Raw genomic sequence first — 17,403 nt, forward strand, 5'->3', positions numbered from 1 at the left:
ATGGAGAGCAACATAAGACTTTATTAGAAACAAGGTTTCCAGCCAGATAAATAAGACAACTCCCAGGCTGTCAGAGCGTGGCCAGGTCTACATTGGTAACACATGTTAGAACTCAAAAAAGAAGCCTGACTCTTCATGTGGGCAGGGACATACTGATCCTCAGCCTCCTAGCATATAAGGGCTGTGGTGGCAGCTCACCCCAAATCTCACACCTCCCTTGGTCCTACTTTCCCAGGTTGCTGCCATGACACTCTTCCTGAGGAGGCATGGCAAGGGGTAGGGTGCTCTTCCTGAGAGAGCATGGCATGGTGGGCTTGACACTGACTATAGCTCTGGATAGGAACAGGGAACAGATTCTGAGACTAAAGGCGAACAGGGAGAAATTCAAGAAGTAAAAGGGAACATACCCCATTCTGTCTGCATAACAGAATAATGAATTTCCAAAGAAGACTTGCAGACTCTTTATCAATTAAACTTTCATTCTGCAAACATTTTGTTGCTTTGTTCTGTGCAAAGTTAATAACATCTACTTTGTGGGTATCATCTCTGGGGAGAGAATGAACACCCAGTGAATGGTGGTTCCAAAACTGTGAGCCAAACCCAGCAGCCACCACTATGGCAGACATCAAGAGACCCCACAACAGGGAACCTTACTTGCCGAGAGGTCCTGGGAAGGAGCGCATCTCTTCCTGCTCAGGTGTGTGCTGCAGCAAGGTCTGCAACAAGAGGGGCAGAGTGGGTCATGTGTGCAGTCCGAACCTCTGGCAGACTGAGTCACAAAAACCATTTCTGGAACCACACCCACCCCTCTACCCAGAGTGTGAAGGTACTTGGTACAATTACATGAGCATGGACTCCAATGGAGATTTTCCAACTTTAAACCAAAGCCCTATAAACCTGAGCTTTTCATGGAAGCATGTTTTCCAAGGCCATGGGGTACCGACAGCACCACAGACCCATGGTTACCTCTAAGCTGTGGATCTCCACCAGTGCAGGCTGTCCTTCTGAAGGCAGGTTGGGAATCACTTTAAGGAGCTGACCACCAGGACCAAACCTGGCACAGACATGAGGCACCGTAAACTTCTCAGGAGAGGTCGGTCTTGATGGAACTGAATTTAAATAAATAAATAGGAAGAGAAACAATGAGCTGGCTGGTTGTGCTCACAGCTTCTAGACCCAGCTCAGGCCTCCTGCCTAAGCTCAGAATGACTATCACAGGACACCCAAGAGCAGAAGAGCTGAGCAGCTCACACACAAAAATGGTTTCTCATGCTGACTAGTGCTTTACTTAGGAGAGCTCTCAGCTACACTGTAGGAGGTAAAGACATAGGAGAGTCAGAATGGGACACTGGCACAAATCATAACAAGAGTCTCTCAGGGAACTGGGTCCAAGAGCGTTCACCCACATAGCCAGTGTCGGAATATAGAGAAGAGATACCCAAGGCTTGACTAGAAAGGAGACTGGACTCAAAATTACACATTAACAATACACATTGGGCAAGCAAACAGCTCTTAGACCCAGAGACAAATGTCAATCCAAGGGCCAATATTGGCCTGTACCAATAAGCCATAACATCCAGGACAGAGAGCACAGGGTGCAAAGAGGAGCTGACTGGACTCGCTTGTTCGATCCAACCTGGTGGCTGAATGCTGAACTGCTGAGACGTACCTTGCTCCACAGCAGGCCAGGAGGTGTCTGCAGGGTAGCTGTACTCTGGAAAACCATGGGCACCGCTGAAATTGCTGGCATATGTGCCATAGGCATAATCACCATGAAATGAGCCTGGGGCATGAGGGGCCTCAAAGGAACCGCCAGTCACATGGTGGCTTCTGTAAATCTGACTCTTGGGAAAGAGAGCAAGCAGAGAAAGTGAGTCCCCATGAACACCAGAAAGACTGTGGGTACACTGTTGGTCCTAGGCAGAGACAAAGTACAGGTCAAGACATAAACACCTGCCCTTCCCCTGCCAGGCCTGCCCAGCACACCTGGTGTGAATGGGAGCTGAGGCTGCTGCGGCGGCTGGGCAGACTGTGAGTGCTGCGCAGGCTCCGTGCCGAGTGCTCACTGTGGATGCTGCGTCTGTCTGCTTCTTCTCCATAGGGGTCCCTGTGGATCTCAGCGTCATCGTCGAAGCTCCCAGTGAAGCGAGGGTCATACCTCCAGTGATCATCACATTTCTCAGGCCTAGAGTAAGCAGGGGATCAAGGCAGGAGATTGGAAGGCCAGTTCCCTGGGACACCACGCAACTACCAAGAACTTTCTGAGGCTGCAGCTCGCTCTCACTGCTCACTGCCTTCCCTCCATCCTGGGACAGTCTTCATCTTGAAGAATGTAAGGTACAGCTAACCTTGCAGGCCTGGCCCAAGAAACCAAATCCTAGGTTCAGATGCAGGTAATCGCAGAGAATACAGGGCAGGTGCAACTTGAGGGCAGTCCCTTTCCTGGGATACGAGTAGGATGGAGAAGGGACACCAAAGAAAACAGGAGGCAGCCCTCAGGTCCTCCCAGAGCTACTGGGAAGAAATACGTTTGAGCCAGTCCTAGGTGGGCGCAGGGAGGGGTGGCCAGTGCTTCCTCTTTCAAACACTAGATCACTTCTCAGAAGCCCCAGAACTATGGCTGATTACTCCCAAAGACAGGAGGAGGACAAGCAAGAGCACACCTCAGCTTCCTCCAACATCCTTCATTTCACCAACCTGTCACTGTAAGCATAGTGGTCCTTCCTGTATGGGTCATGTTCAGAGTCATACCAGTACCTCCGGTCCCAGGTGCGAGGATCCCTAAGGCGAGACCCATAGTAACGATCCCAGCGGCTGGGGTCTGTAAAGAATAAAGGGATGAGTACAGTAGCCACACGGAGAACCCACCCAGCTCCCCGGAGGCAGGAGCACAGCGTAGGAGTAAAGGACAGGCCTGGACTAGAGAACAAGACCTGACCTAGAGAGGCCAGCTGCCTCCTGCCCATGATGGAGCAGTCACTGCTGGTCTCCCAATGCAAGTATTAAGAGTGCTATATACATTCTTTTTCACTTCTTTTGGTTTGTTTTACAATATGAGGAATCAAACCTAAGGCTTCAAAAATAGGCAGGTTATACCTAGATGCTACAGTTATAGCCCCAGCCTCAATAATACTTTTTAATAGTTAATCTCAACTAAGATTATACTAATTACCTTCCTAATGTGATTGAGGATGTATGAAAGTATATATGTATGTATGTATTATATACATATACACACATACATACACACATATACACACATGTATATGTGTATTTATTTAAAGATTTATCTATTTTTTATATATACTGGTGTTTTGCCTGCATGTATGTCTGAGTGAGGGAACCACACCCACTGGAACTGGCTACAGACAGTTGTGACCCACTATATAGGTGCTGGGAATTGATACCACATTCTCTGGAAGAACAGACAATGCTCTTAACCATTGAGCTATTTCTCCAGCTCATGTTTCAGAATATTTTAAGAAAATAATTTCATTAAAAGCAAATTCTAGCCGGGCGGTGGTGGCACACGCCTTTAATCCCAGCACTCAGGAGGCAGAGGTAGGCGGATTTCTGAGTTAGAGGCCAGCCTGGTCTACAAAGTCAATTCCAGGACAGCCAGGGCTACACAGAGAAACCCTGTCTCGAAAAACAAAAACAAAAACAAAAAGCAAATTCTAAGCTTGGTGTAGTGGCACACGCCTTTGATCCCAGCACTCAGAAGCCAGAGGCAGGCAGAACTCTGAGATGGAGGCCAGCTTAGTCTGCAGAGTGAGTTCCAGGACAACCAGGACTGTTACACACAGAGAAACCCTGTCTCAAAAACAAAAAACAAAAAACAAACAAAACAAAAAAAGCCAAAAGCCAACTCTAAAAAGAAATATTAATGTTATAACAAACAAGAAGCACTGGTTTAGGGGAGTTGTACAATACTCCTGTTTAAAATTCATGCAAACGTTTACAGGGCAAAGAGCCCCCTGGGAGGCAGAAGGAAACAAAATGTGGACCCGTCAAGGGACTACAGAGCCTTGTGGGGAAACAGCACACAGCAGGGTTTCTAAGGGAGCTGACAGCTTCTCCTAGGAGACCTTCTGTGAAAGGGATGTATGAGAGTAATCACAACTGCCACAATAAGCAGGCTATAGCTGTCACCAAGGAGCAAGTGTCAGCCTCATGTGGCTTCTGAGGATTTAAGTATGGCAGTGTGATTGGGAGCCAGCCTTGTATCCCACCCCTGCCTCATAGCTCATACTTGAGAAGTCACCTGTGGACCAGGAAGTCTCAGAAGTAGTCACTACACTTCACGTGGGTACAACAGAGACACTATGCTGTGGGTACAATGTGATTTTTCAATGAAGTTGTCAAAATGACCATTTCCAGATGTGCAGAATTCTTTTGTTTGTTTGTTTGTTTGTTTTGTTTGTTGTTGTTTTTTTTTTCCGAGACAGGGTTTCTTTGTGTAACCCTGGCTGTCCCGGAACAGTCTGTAGACCAGGCTGGCCTCGAACTCAGAAATCCACCTGCCTCTGCCTCCCAAGTGCAGGGATTAAAGGTGTGCACCACCACTGCCTGGCTTTTTTTTTTTTTTAAAGATTTATTTATTTTATGTATCTGAGTACACTGTAGCTGCCTTCAGACACAACAGAAGAGGACACTGGATCTCATTACAGATGGCTGTGAGCCACCATGTGGTTGCTGGGAACTGAACTCAGGTCCTCTGGAAGAGTAAGCAGCCAGGGCTCTAACTGCTGAGCCATCTCTCCAGCCCACAGAATTCTTAATTACTTTGGCTCTTGTGATTAAAAACATAGTGAAAAGAAAAGTGACCTTGATTCACCAGCCAGACCATGACTTATACTTGGCTGCATGGGCACAGGCAGTGGTTGGACATCCCCTGCTAATGGTTACAACTTCTAAACATACCTCCATAATCATACTGGCCAGAGTAATAATTTGCATAGTAATCACTGTGACTGCTCCATCCACTCTTGGAATTATAGTATCCTTCAGGATATCCTTGCCTGGGGAGGGGAAAGAGCTGTTAAACACAGTATCTGCTTCTTATAAGTGTCCCGAGAAAGCACATATCATCCATGAAGACACCTCGGCTATGGAAAACTCTAACCAGGTCACAATCAAAACAAAGACAAGACTATGGAATTTCTTATTATGTAGCTACCTAAAATTTAACTCGTCAAGACGACTGTTGGATTGTGCTCAGCAAGAGTAAACTCATCTTGTGTTTCAGGACTGCACCCTAACAAGTTTCTATGCCATGCTGAGCAGCAGCAAAGCACTAAGCCCATACCAACTTCTACTGCCTTTTCCTTTTTTCCTTTTCTTTCTTTCTTTCCTTTTTTTCCTTTTTTTTTTTTTTTTTTTTGAGACAGGTCTCACTGTGTAGCTTAGGCACGCCTTAAACTCATGACAACCTTCCTGCCTGCACCTCCATAGTGATGGGATTACAGAGGTAAACCACAAGAAAATGACTTCACTAACTATGAGTGCTTCGTGTGGCCTTGGAGGAGTGGATCTATGAGGTGGGCCAGGGCCAGGGCCAACAGATCAATAAGGAGTTAGCCTCTTCTATGCCCAATAAACTGAACCATGGCCCTGACTCATTACAGAGAAGGTGAGATTTACTCAAAAAAGAGGTGTAAGTGCACTTAAGAGGGTTTGGCACTCTCAGAATTGTCAAAAGCACTAAACATTGTTAAATTTTCTGATACCGTTTTAGGAAACTGCTCAGCTGAGCTTGGCTATTTGGCTAGCATAGTATCTGTTCAGCCAGATGCCCAGCCCAGGAACACCACCAACCTGGCCTTAAGGTTTCATTTAGGCTGGCCACCCTAGACCTTCATCTGACATTGATTCCAGAAAAACACCGTGACAGAGTAAGATCAAGAGCCTGCCACTACCTCAACTGTTCTCACCAACCTACTTACATTTAGTTCAGGGAGGACACAGACAAACATGGGGAATGTGTCCCGCCTCAAGCAGGTCCTCCAGTGGTGCTACCACCTAATATTGAGTATCATCAACACTGAGTGTCCACACACATAGACACACAGACAAGAGGACAGGCTCCTGTAAGCTGTGACAAATGAGAACTGAAGAGATGAAGGAAAGCTGCCGTCACAGTGACAGATCACACAATAGTAACCTCATCTAGCCTCAGCCTAGATACAGTCACTCTTGAAAGTTAATTCTTAAATGAAGCTGCAGGCAGACATGTGGAAGGCAAACTGATACACCCTGGCTCTGGCCCCATGCTTTCTCCCTTCTGCACTCCAGCAAACAGATCCACATGCCTCTTGCCTTCTCATAGATTCTGAATTGGAAAATTGAGCTACTTCCCCTCTAAGATCCCCACATTTTCTCACAATTAAGTATGTCTGTCTCTGTCTCTGTCTCTGTTGCTCAAGCACACACGTGTGCAAGTGCTTGAAGTGTATGTATTAGCGAGCCAATCCAGAGCCTCCTATCTACCAGGCAGGTACTCCAGAACTCACCCAAGCCTCGGCACTGCTGCTTCCTAGAGACCCAGAACGGACCTGCCCATGGTTCAGTGTGTACCTCTGGAGCAAAGGACATTATGGCTAGCTAAATGGACCAAGGTTCACACCCAGAGCAGTGTGTCTTTAGACAAGTTACCAAATAACTTCTTAGAGAAGAACCTAGAGAAAACGCTGAAAGCAAGGCCCATGTAACCTCAGCAGCTGGGGTTTCTAAGCAAAGAAGGACACATCCTTAGAGCAAAGTCAGCTACCATAAGCTTTCCTTGACTACTGGGCCTGACTAAGCAGGACACTGAGGAGCTGAGGTAGCAGAGTACAGTGACCAAGGCTGACGCCCCACTACTTTTCACAATGTAGTCAATGGCCCAGAGTGGACACAAGATGAAAAGCAGGCTCTGGGCAAATGAGAATGAGATGGAACTTTGACCTGGCTTACAGACTTACTCAAAGGTCACAATGCCAGGGTTGTGGATAGTCAGGATAGGAGATATGCAGGCTGCGGGGGAGGGGAGCTTTCACCAAAGTCAGCATAGCCAGGCACAGTCCACAGCTTTTAGTCCCTGGTAGAGATCATTTGATGGATCTGTGGATTGTGTTATCTCTGTGATCAGGATTCTCAAGACTTTAAAAACATCTGCAGCAGTCTAAGAGTCACATACAACCCAAACCACCACACAACCAAACTGCCAGCAGCAGAATGGGTGTCTCAGGGACAGAACAACCATCCATCTATTAGCATAGAGGCCACTTCTTTATGGCCTTACATAGAGCCTGACCTGGCTAAGGATTGGGGACAAATGCTAAGTGATAGCTCTGCTAGGACTACATGTGGCAGTGTACTTAGTTCTGGTTTGCTCATGCTGACATCATGGGTTTGTAGGATTCTCTACAGATGAAGAATTATTATCATCACTAAGTTACCATCATAGCCAACAATACACAAACTGAGTGTGAGGGTAAAGCAGCTGCACAGACGCAGCTCCCACCTGGGAGCAAGCTGGTCGGAATAGTGACTTGCACGGGAGCTGGGCCGCTCAGGCTCAGAATAGCGGTGGTTCTCGGCATAAGCAGATGCTGAGCTGTCATAGGGTCTGTAACGAGGCTCATACAGGCCATACATATCCTGTGAAAAGAAGTTTGGGGTATTGTTAGACTCCATGAAGAGCAGACATTGAGTGACAGGACTAGCTCTAGGTGCTGCAGGTGCCCACTGTCCAAGAGCAGTATTGTGGCAGGATTCTCTCATTGAAACAAAGCCTAAAGTGTAGTCCGCATCAATGGGCAGCCAGCAGAATCTCCCTAAGGCCCTCCAGGGCAATCTTCCTCCTGCAATCTTAAGCATGGAGATGATATGGTCTGAACAACATAAATATACATCAGTCACTACCTCAGTAGAGCAACAAGACCAGGGATCCATGTAAGTCAATCCTAAAACTACTGGTTCTAAAAGTCTCACAAAGAAAGATTGCACTGCTCGTTATTTTCAAATTCAGGGGGATGTTTTGTTTTGTCTTGTTTTTTGTTGTTTTGCATCAGTTTCATATTTAGCCTAAGCTGGCCTAAAACTCACTACGAAGCTCACATGGGCTTCAGACTTGTAGAATCTACCTTTACCAGCCTCCCCAGTCTTAAAATTACAGCCACCATACCTGGCTTTAAAAAAAAAAATATATATATATATGTATATATATGTATATGTATATATATATATATATATATACACACACACACACACACACACACATATATATACACACACACATATATACATATATACATATATATATACATACATACATATATATATATACATACATACATATATACATATACATACATACATATATACATATATATATATATCTTATTCTGCTGAGGATTTCAGCCCCATTGCGACAAAACCATGGCCTCTGCCCTGTCTCTGGGAAAAAAGGCTCTGTGGGACTTGCGGAGATCTCAAAAGAAATGAAGTGATCCAGGCAAAAGCCTCAGTTCTGCCATCAGCTGACAGGCCACTGAGGACCATGGCAGTAAAGAAGCATGGATGCACACTCACAGAAGAGCTGTGAGCCTTGCGATTTCAAAGGAGCCTGCAGGCCGTCCTCTGTGGCTCCACCCACTGTGTAGCCCAAGATCAGGCCACACAGCAGAAATAATAGCTATAGCTCCTCCTTCTAAAATCTAGAATCTCTTTACTCGTCTTTAGATCTGGCCTAGCTGCTACAACCCTGTTTCTAAGGCTCCTTCTGACACATCTTCCTGTATAGCACCAGTGCCAACTCTTCCCAGGCACATGAGAATTCAACAGCACCTGGCCTCAAACACCAGAGGACCTGGGTCTTTCACCTTCCAGTAACACAATCCACCTAACTTGAGCAATGATGAGTCTGAGCCAGAGGTAAGGAAAAGCTAACAGACATCAAGCATGTCCACTTCAAACTACTGCAGGATTAAGCAGAACCCAAACAGCAGTTACGAGCCTGCTCCACACCAGAACGAGGCAGGAAAGAACTCAGAAAGCCTCCCACTCTGCGGCAGGCCTCCCACTCTGCAGGATCACTGCTATGTACCCGAGAGTTTATCTTCCCTCACCTCTTTTCATGACTGCACACAGACAATCTAATCTTTTTCCTCAAAGACTTTATTCTCAAGGAAGGACATAGAAGACTCCTAGAGTTATCCCTGTCATTGGTTTCATAAGTTGTTTTTGTTATTAAAACAGAAATGGCTGATTGGAGTTTGATCCCTGGAAGCCACATGATTGAAAGGAGAAAACTAACTCCTGAAAGTTATCTTCTGACCTCTTCGTGTGGAATGTGGTATGTGTGTATCCACATGCAAATATATAAACACATACACACGTATAATAAATAAATGTTTTAGAATATATAAAAGAGCTGGATATGGTGGCATATACTGGTAATCCCACCACTCAGGATGTGGAGGCAGGAATGTAAGGACTTCAAGACTTCAAGATTATCCTTAGCTACATATGGGGCTAGCCAGTGCTAAATGAAGCCTGTCAAAACCAAAACCAGCACATACACAAAAGTGAGGCACGGTAAAACATGTTAAAGGTTGAGACAGAAGGATTTTAAGTTCACAGCTAACTTGGCCCACACAGTGAGACCTGTCTCAAAGCACAAACAAACAGCAGCACACACAATCTACCTACTAAGCTCCTCCCTACAAGGGTCAGCCCAGCACTGTAACTGCAGCAAGCTAACAAACGCTCTGGGAAACACTGTTAGTCAGATGTCGGATTACACAAAAACCGGCTCTGGTAGAACAAGCAATTCAACACTACAGGACCCTCTGAAAGAAGAGCTTTGTTAATGGACAGGGATTTTTTTTCAGGGGGGGCCACACAGGTCTAAAGAAAGGTCATCCCTGAGAGAAACAGCGTTGAGAGGAGAAAAGGGGCAAAGTGAGGAAAGATGGTTAAATGTCAGTGCTCTTACCTGGTAGTACAGCGAGGCTGTCCCAGGATCTGACGGGTACGGTGAAGGGTACTGAGACTGGTAGGCATCATACAGGGGTCTGTAATAGTAGTAGGATGCCAAGTCTTGAGGTGCTGGGCCAAAAGTATTAGGAGGTGGTGGGTGTAGCCACAGCTGCTCTGACCGCACAGCTGCCTGGCTGGAGTTGGTAGATGTAACGGATGCACTGGAAGCCTGTGGTGGCTGAGGCAGCAGCTGGCCTGTGTTGACTGAAGCTGGACTTGCTGGTGGCTGGGCCAAGCTTTCAGACTGTCCTTGTGTGGGTGGGCTTTCAGGATTTGAAGGCTCTGGACACGATGCTTGGGGCACTTGGGGAGAATTCTGTGGCCGAGGAGGCACCAGCTCTGGCTGGGCTCTTTCTAGTCTATGCTGGTCCTGAGCATCTTTTGTTACCTGCTGGTAGAAATGATCCTGGTTATGCAGCCCAGGCCCAGATTGTCTGGGATGATTGGGAAGAGGCTGCTGAGAAGCTGGGCCATCTGAAGGAGATGGGCTGTACATTCTCACAGGATTTTCCAAAGTTCTATTTAATGTGAAGTCTAGGGCGCCAACAGCTTCTTCCTGGTTACTAGAGTGCTTTGCCTTATTACTGTTAGGAACCAAAGTACTGCTTGCAGGTGGAACTAGCATCACACTTGTATTGCCAGCAGGGCTACTAACAAACTCGGAAGGGCCCTTTTCTGCATTTGGATGCGGACTTTGAGGGGTTTGAGGGGATAGCTGTTGAACCAACCAACTGGCAGACTGGCTAGCAATCATTTCAGAAGACCCCGAACCTTGAGGGGCACAATTCTGGGGGATACTGCTAGGCAAAGACGCGCCAGTGACAGCACTGGCTGGAACTCCAGACAGAGCAGCACGTTCTTCAGGATCACCACCGAGAGCCCAGTTGTTGCTCACTATGGATCTCTCCCCCACCACAGCATCTCCCCAGGACTGATTCTTCTCATTAGGATTCAGTAAGGACACAGAAAAATTAATAGGCTGAGCCAAATTATAGCTTTGATCAGGCTGAGCAATCAGGACAGGTTGATTGTGCAAAGATTCAGTGGGTGGCGAAGAAAGCAAACTCGCATAACCAGAACTTGCCTGCACTGGAAGGGCCTCCTCTTCTCCTACCTTGGGAGGGTTCTCAAGGTTCTCAGAAGCACCAGGAGGGTCTTGGTTCTGCAAAGGTGGCACAGACCCTTGTTTCCAGGCCTTCTGTCCAGACATTCCCTTTTCTGGATGATGAACAACCTCTGAAGGTTTTGGTTTTACAGGAACATAAAGTGCAGGGGCAGCAGGGGCTAGAAGGACATTGCCACCAAAATCTGGCAGCTCATTTTGTGCCCACAGAGTTGTTGCTGGGCTCTCACACTTCACAGGTCCCTGGGCCCTGGCTGAGGGCCTCTTATCAGGCACTGGGCGCACAGTATCCAGGGGTGTCCCTGCCGTGTTTGAAACCAGTTGCCCAGCCTCTCCAGTGGTGCTAAGAGGCAAAGGGCAGGCCTGAGGTGCACACGGGGTCTCCATGTTGTCTGGTGGCTGTTCCAGGTTTCCTGAGGTAGCATCAGGTGGTGCAACAGCTGCCCTGCGCTTCTTCGGACAGTATTGGGTCCCTCTCACTTCAACCACCATGTTGGCACGATCTGCTTCAACTGGTTTCACTCCAACCAAGTGGGATTTTACTGGCTCAAAAGAACTGTTTGCACTTGTTTGGAATACTCCTGTAGGTTTTGGAGGGCTTGGGGTTGAAGGCTGGGACAGACTGCTGCAGCAATTTTGGCTCCCAGTCACCTCATCTGTTTCACCTCCAACAGGAGAAGAATCAATTTGCTTAAAAAAACTCCCTGAAGTATCATCTTCAAGTTTCCCAACTTCTTGCTGAATGAATGTGCCCACCAATTCTTGGGGTCTGGCTGACCCAGGAGGACTTCTGTGGCTATGGCTGCTGTAGCTGGATGACACACTGTCAGGTCGTGTAGGGTGCAGTGGTGTGTCTGGGGCCTCAAGATTTAGCCCCCCACCTCTGGTGAGGCCCACAGTAGCAGGCCTGGAGGCAGCTGGCCCAGGAAGGGGCCCATATCGGATCTGATCACTCAGGGGGAAGGGATCCACACTCAGGGTCTCACGGGGCAAAACTTCTTGATTCTGAACAAATTCTAAGTTCTCAACATTCTCACACTGTGGCCCACTGGCACAGCGGGTCCCGGTCCCCGGAACATCACCCCATGCATCATTAGCAGGGGGCACAGTGCTCTGTTTGTCAAGACGGACGCCCACAGACTGCGAAAAATAAGGTTGCGCATCTCCTTCCTGCGCAGCCTCACTGCTAGGGCCTCTAGGAAAGGCCTGGTAGACACCACTAGCTCCAGGTGGTGGTGGATGGCCCAGTCTGGAGGTAGAAGAAAAGCTATCCAAGTTCAATCTCTTATCGAGGCCTGCTTTTTCAGATGAGAGATTTTCCTCATTCTCTGTCTCTTCCCCTTGAAAAAACATTGAGAGAGCTCCAGAGGCTGCTTCTTGCAGGGCATGGTTAGTTGCTGCCACTGGGGGATGATGCGCCTGGTTTTCAGGACTATTTCCCTGAGTGAAGGGATTGACATGGGCAGGGTCTAGCAGATGCTCTTTATTCACTCCCGGATTCTGCTTCAACTCTGGGCTTGCCCACATATTCCCAATTCTGGAATTCTGCTCAAAAGTGTGTTTAGGGGGGAAGCTACTCAATGGGTGATTTTTACTTTGCTGGTGAACTATCTCATTCCCTTCACCACTGGCCAAGGATGCTGGAGTAAATGTTTGTGGGGCATGAGACTCATGGCCAGGTCCCTGGTGTAGACTAGATGGAGGGGGAAAATGGGGCAAGCTGGCAGCCTGGAGCCCCATGTTCTGAACAGGTCCCTCCAGGTAGGGTGAGTGATGCTGATAGGAGGGCTGAGGGCCTCCTTGTGCAGGCCCCCACTGACCTGGCATCTGTGGCTGAGGGAGGAAAGGAGATGCTGCGTGGGTCACGGCACCATCATGGGGGGCATGCCTATTCATGGGTTGGTCAGGCCCGGACCCACTGTCATTCATTTGGCCCCCGAGAGGCTGCTCAGGACCCACTCCTGGAATGTAGTGAGCTGAATGTGGCAGCATCTGGACTTCATGTCCTGAGCTGGGATCAGCCTCAGCATTCCTGCTCACCTCCAGCCCAGGGAGTGAAGAAGGGGTAGATGCAGGAGGAAATAGACTGGCATCTGCTCTAGGCTGTGACAGAGTTCCTGACAGAGGCTCATGCAATCCTGTGGAGCTATCCCCAGCATTTGTGGGAGTCACAGGCAAACCAGGCCACTGAGAAAAAACAGAGAGGGCTGGGCCAGGCAAATTGGGCAGGCTGCTTTTGGATGAACTTCCTACTGGTGTGTTTTGAAGAGTCTGTCTATTAAAAGCAAACGGATCCGTTACTGGCTGCAATGGGCGTGTTATGGGAGCCACTGGTGCATTATTGGCTGGCTTCCTGTAAGGGCTGTTGGCCCAGAACATGCTCCGAGGATTCCCAGCTGGGGGTGGTCCAGCCACCCCAGACGGGACTGCCTGAGGTGGTGGCTGCATGTTGGAGTCTTTTCCACAAGGAGATGCTGCTTATCAAGGGGGCAGAGTAGAGCTTTTCTTTAATTTGTGCTAAAAAAGAAAAGAGAAGAAGAACATAAGAACTATAGACTCACAGTCCTGGCTATAATCAATACAACTATGAAAAGAACAAGACTAAATGTGATTTCAAATCATTTAAATACCCAAGACTCCATCTCTCCACATCCCAGCCCCACATCATCAGGGACAAGGAACAACCTGTTGCCAGTCTGACAGATTACCATGTTCCATAGTCCTTGACACTTCTTTAGGCCAACACTACCAACTACCACATCCAGAAAGAGCCAACTCCACTAATAAGAAAAAGCACACATAATGTGCTTTTTGTAATGTTACTTTTAAGTCTATTAGAGTTTACACTTCCTAAAACAGTTATAAAGTTACTAAACGCATTTACCCCACCAAGTGAAATGTTTAGGGTAGTCTTCTGAGAACAGCGAAACAAAGTTGCCTCTGACCACTGAAGTTGTAACACAGCTGCAACTAAAAATCCCAAGGACATTTACAGCAGTTTTACTGGTCTCACATTTCCAACAGGGAGATCCCAACAAACCCTCAGGGGGTGGTATGAGATAGGACAAGATTCTCACCAGTGTTTTTTATTTTTGAACAAGACACAATTCAAGCGTAACACCTTAAAAGCCCTTTTCTTTGTGTCAGTCCTTCTTTATGGCACCACCCTCAAGAAGAAATTTGTTTGGCTAATCCACAAAGAAATAAAGCAAAGGCAGTTTAATTCACAGATGTATACTTTGTTCTTGGATATCTTTTTGATAATCAGATTTAAAACCAAACAATTGATATATGTATTTTAAATAAAGCAATTTACAAAAGGTCTCTAATCCCTACCTAAATGTTAGTTCTATTAATCTATTAGCTCAGTTCCATTATTGCCCACATATACTCCTTCCTCTGTCAACAGAGGATCCTATCAACTGACTAGCACCTGACTAAAGACTACAATGGAACTTCAATTAGAAGCAATGCCAGGAATTCATTAGGCTCTAACTTGCCATTTTACATAATAAAGACCATTGCTGCTTCACTTCACCTGAACCAAAAGTGGAAGAAGAGTTGCCACCCCTATTTATCTGACCAGCTGCTGAGCAGCCATAGACACAATAACATGGATCTGGACCTGGCCCGAAAACACAGACTTTTAAGTTCCTCCTGAAACCTGGCTGGCATAAAAAGCAGCTGAGGCTGTCCATCATCTTAACACATCACACAAATAAAAACAAACAAACAATCAAGCAAAAACTAAACTAAAATATAATAAACAACACACGGCTGATGCATCAAGTGTCAATAGGCTGGGTATCCATTGAGCAGCTAAGGGCAACTACCTCTCTGCAGCTAGTTCACAAGATGAGAGAACAAGATCTTTTCACGCTCAAGTGTCTTCTGAATTCACTATTAAGATTTTGGCCATATATTCTTTCAAGGGCCCGATCCCTAATGCTGCCTACGAGAATCCAAATTGCCTAAATTTATACTTAACTATTTTGTTTGCAGAAATTTGAAATTATTTTCTCAACTTTAATGGGTGTTTTATGAGCTAACACTATCCCCTACAAAGACCTACAGCTCCTATACAGAGACCTTTTCCACAATATGCCTGTTTCAGGTGAAATAATCTTGCAACTTGAACATTATTCTTTTAATCGTCTTTACTTACCAACAGAAAGATAATGAACTGCCTACTACTTATCTCAGGATTATAGACACTTTTATTCTGTTCAGCCAGTTATCTACTTTTCAAAAAAGCACCTGTTTCAGTGAGACCTACTGATCTCAGATGCATTATTCATGAACCCAGCTCTGTAGCTCAACTACCTCACATCTCTATACATACTTACACAAGACATTTTAAGTATGACTCTATGTGACTGAGGTATTTTAAACATCCCCTGATCCTTTCACTGCCAGCCTTAACAGCTGTAAACTGTAGAACACAGGGGAACCCAAGAACATTAGTGAGCTCCACTCGCCAACAATCTCCCCCATGGTGACTGTCTGTGATACTCTTATCAGACAGACAAGATAAACACCTCCCTTCTAAGTCAAAATCTGAGCCGGAACCCTTTAAATGTTGAAGAAGGCATTTGCAGAAGAGAAAAAGCTATACACTATGTGAGGAAGACACACAGGAAACATGGACATTCATGTTTGCTTATAAAAGCAAGACGGGATACCAAAATCTGCAAGACATGAGCACTGAAACCCTAGGAAGGGAACGTGGACAACGTGTAAGGAAGCTGCACTGTGCTGCACCTTGCAAAAGGACCTGAAGGAACAGTAATCTGTGAGTCTGCTGTTTCTTACTGCCAAACTCAGAATGGAAAACGCCTCTAGTCAACACTTTTGAAAGGAAATCTTTCCTTCAGTGCGCGACCATCCTACATGCCATTTAAAAACCTGTGTAAGCACAACAGCCAGAGTTATCTACAGGACGCTCCACAGCCAAGCCGACATTTTTCTACACCTTGGTAAAAAACAAATCACGACCTCCCTTGCGACATCCTGCTCCGCCGGCCAAGAGATTACAAATAAACGCTGCTACTCCCTGTTTCAAATGAAAATGTGTCCCATGATCATCAACTTCTGAGGAAGTCTTCGAGCCAACGAGAATCAAATATCTTCAGAACCCAGCAAAAGTCAAGCTTGGCAATTTCCTGCACTTTCTTCGTTTTAAATGAGTTGCGGGCTTCCTCGGAGGTGTCACAGTCTGGCCATGTTAACACACCTTCCCCAGCGGCCAACCAGTTCCCGAAGCCCTGACCAGGTATCTGTCTCCCGTCAGGTCTGGGAAACCACGAGCCCCTTAGACAACCCACCAAGGCGACACGGCCCGTAACCTGTCCGGTGTCTCAGCACCAGGCGGCCCGGTACTGTCGTTCTCCCCAGGCCTGACTGTGTCTCTTTAAATGCGCTCGCCACTCCGGGCTAGGCCCGATGCTCACTGAGCCTGCTTGGCCTCCGCAGCCTCGCCCACCCTCGGGCCTCCACCGTGCTCCATACACTCAGCCCTCACCCTGTGAGCTGTGGTTGGCTTCTCAGGCGCCGCGAACTGAAACCCAGCCGGCGACGGCGGCGGCAGTAGGGGGAACTAGCGCGTTCCCAGCAGCAGCCGCAGCCATCTTGGCACATCCGGCTCCAGGTGCCGCCGCCGACGTGTCCGAAGGAGACGTCAGCGCGCCCCGCCCCTTAATTGCCCCTCCTCTTGCTTCTTCCAGTCTTTCGCTGCTTCACCCATTGCCCCGCCCCCCCTGCCCGGCCCTCTTGGCCGCGCTCCGTACACGTCTTCGGCGCGTCAATCATACCACGCCCCCTTGGGCTCCGCCCCCTCTCCCGTCCAGTTTTGCACTGCTTCATCCTTTTGTTCCGCCCCCCAGGAGCTGCCCCGCCCATTCCCCTTAAGAGCCTTTCGTAGTGTCCCTTTTGACTCCGCCTTTCGTTCGTCTCCAGTCTTTTGCCGCCTCATCTCTTCGTCCCACCCATAGGCCCGCCCCTCTTGCGTCAGTCACTTACAGCTCCACCCCCGTGGCCCCGCCCTCACCCACTTGCGGAGCCAGGAGCGCGGGCCCCGCCTCTTCACGTCGCCCTGGTTACGCTGGTTCTGTCCTACAGTCTTCCTGTTCTAGGATTTGACTGGACAGGATTCTTCAATCCAGATCCCCGGGGAGAATCAGTCTTGAAAAACCAAAGCCAGAAGTTCCGCTGAGTCCAGAGCCCCAGCGGGCCCTCTCGCTTGCCCCCTCCCCATTTTT

General features: G+C 47.6%; 1 protein-coding gene across 9 annotated transcripts in view; it reads right to left on the minus strand.

Moving 5' to 3' along the window:
- Positions 1–17,403, minus strand: part of Sec16a (SEC16 homolog A, endoplasmic reticulum export factor) — a 36,863-nt gene that overhangs the window by 18,977 nt on the left and 483 nt on the right. For 4 of the 9 annotated variants that reach the window (XM_006497913.4, XM_006497911.4, XM_006497912.4 and 1 more), the window contains exons 1-10: positions 16,668–16,884; positions 9,980–13,663; positions 7,505–7,641; positions 4,924–5,021; positions 2,698–2,821; positions 1,987–2,185; positions 1,670–1,844; positions 967–1,109; positions 655–716; positions 408–546 (exon numbers count right to left, since the gene is read on the minus strand). In XM_006497913.4, coding sequence (XP_006497976.1) covers positions 408–546; positions 655–716; positions 967–1,109; positions 1,670–1,844; positions 1,987–2,185; positions 2,698–2,821; positions 4,924–5,021; positions 7,505–7,641; positions 9,980–13,594 — 4,692 coding nt within the window. In that variant the 5' untranslated portion in view covers positions 13,595–13,663; positions 16,668–16,884. Of the gene's footprint in view, positions 1–407; positions 547–654; positions 717–966; positions 1,110–1,669; positions 1,845–1,986; positions 2,186–2,697; positions 2,822–4,923; positions 5,022–7,504; positions 7,642–9,979; positions 13,664–16,667; positions 16,885–17,192; positions 17,275–17,403 lie in introns of those variants that run through there. The other 5 variants (XM_011239073.3, XM_006497914.4, NM_153125.2 and 2 more) reach the window with 4 other exon arrangements.

This window comes from Mus musculus, chromosome 2, assembly GCF_000001635.26.
Source record: "Mus musculus strain C57BL/6J chromosome 2, GRCm38.p6 C57BL/6J".
Taxonomy (NCBI): Eukaryota; Metazoa; Chordata; class Mammalia; order Rodentia; family Muridae; genus Mus; species Mus musculus.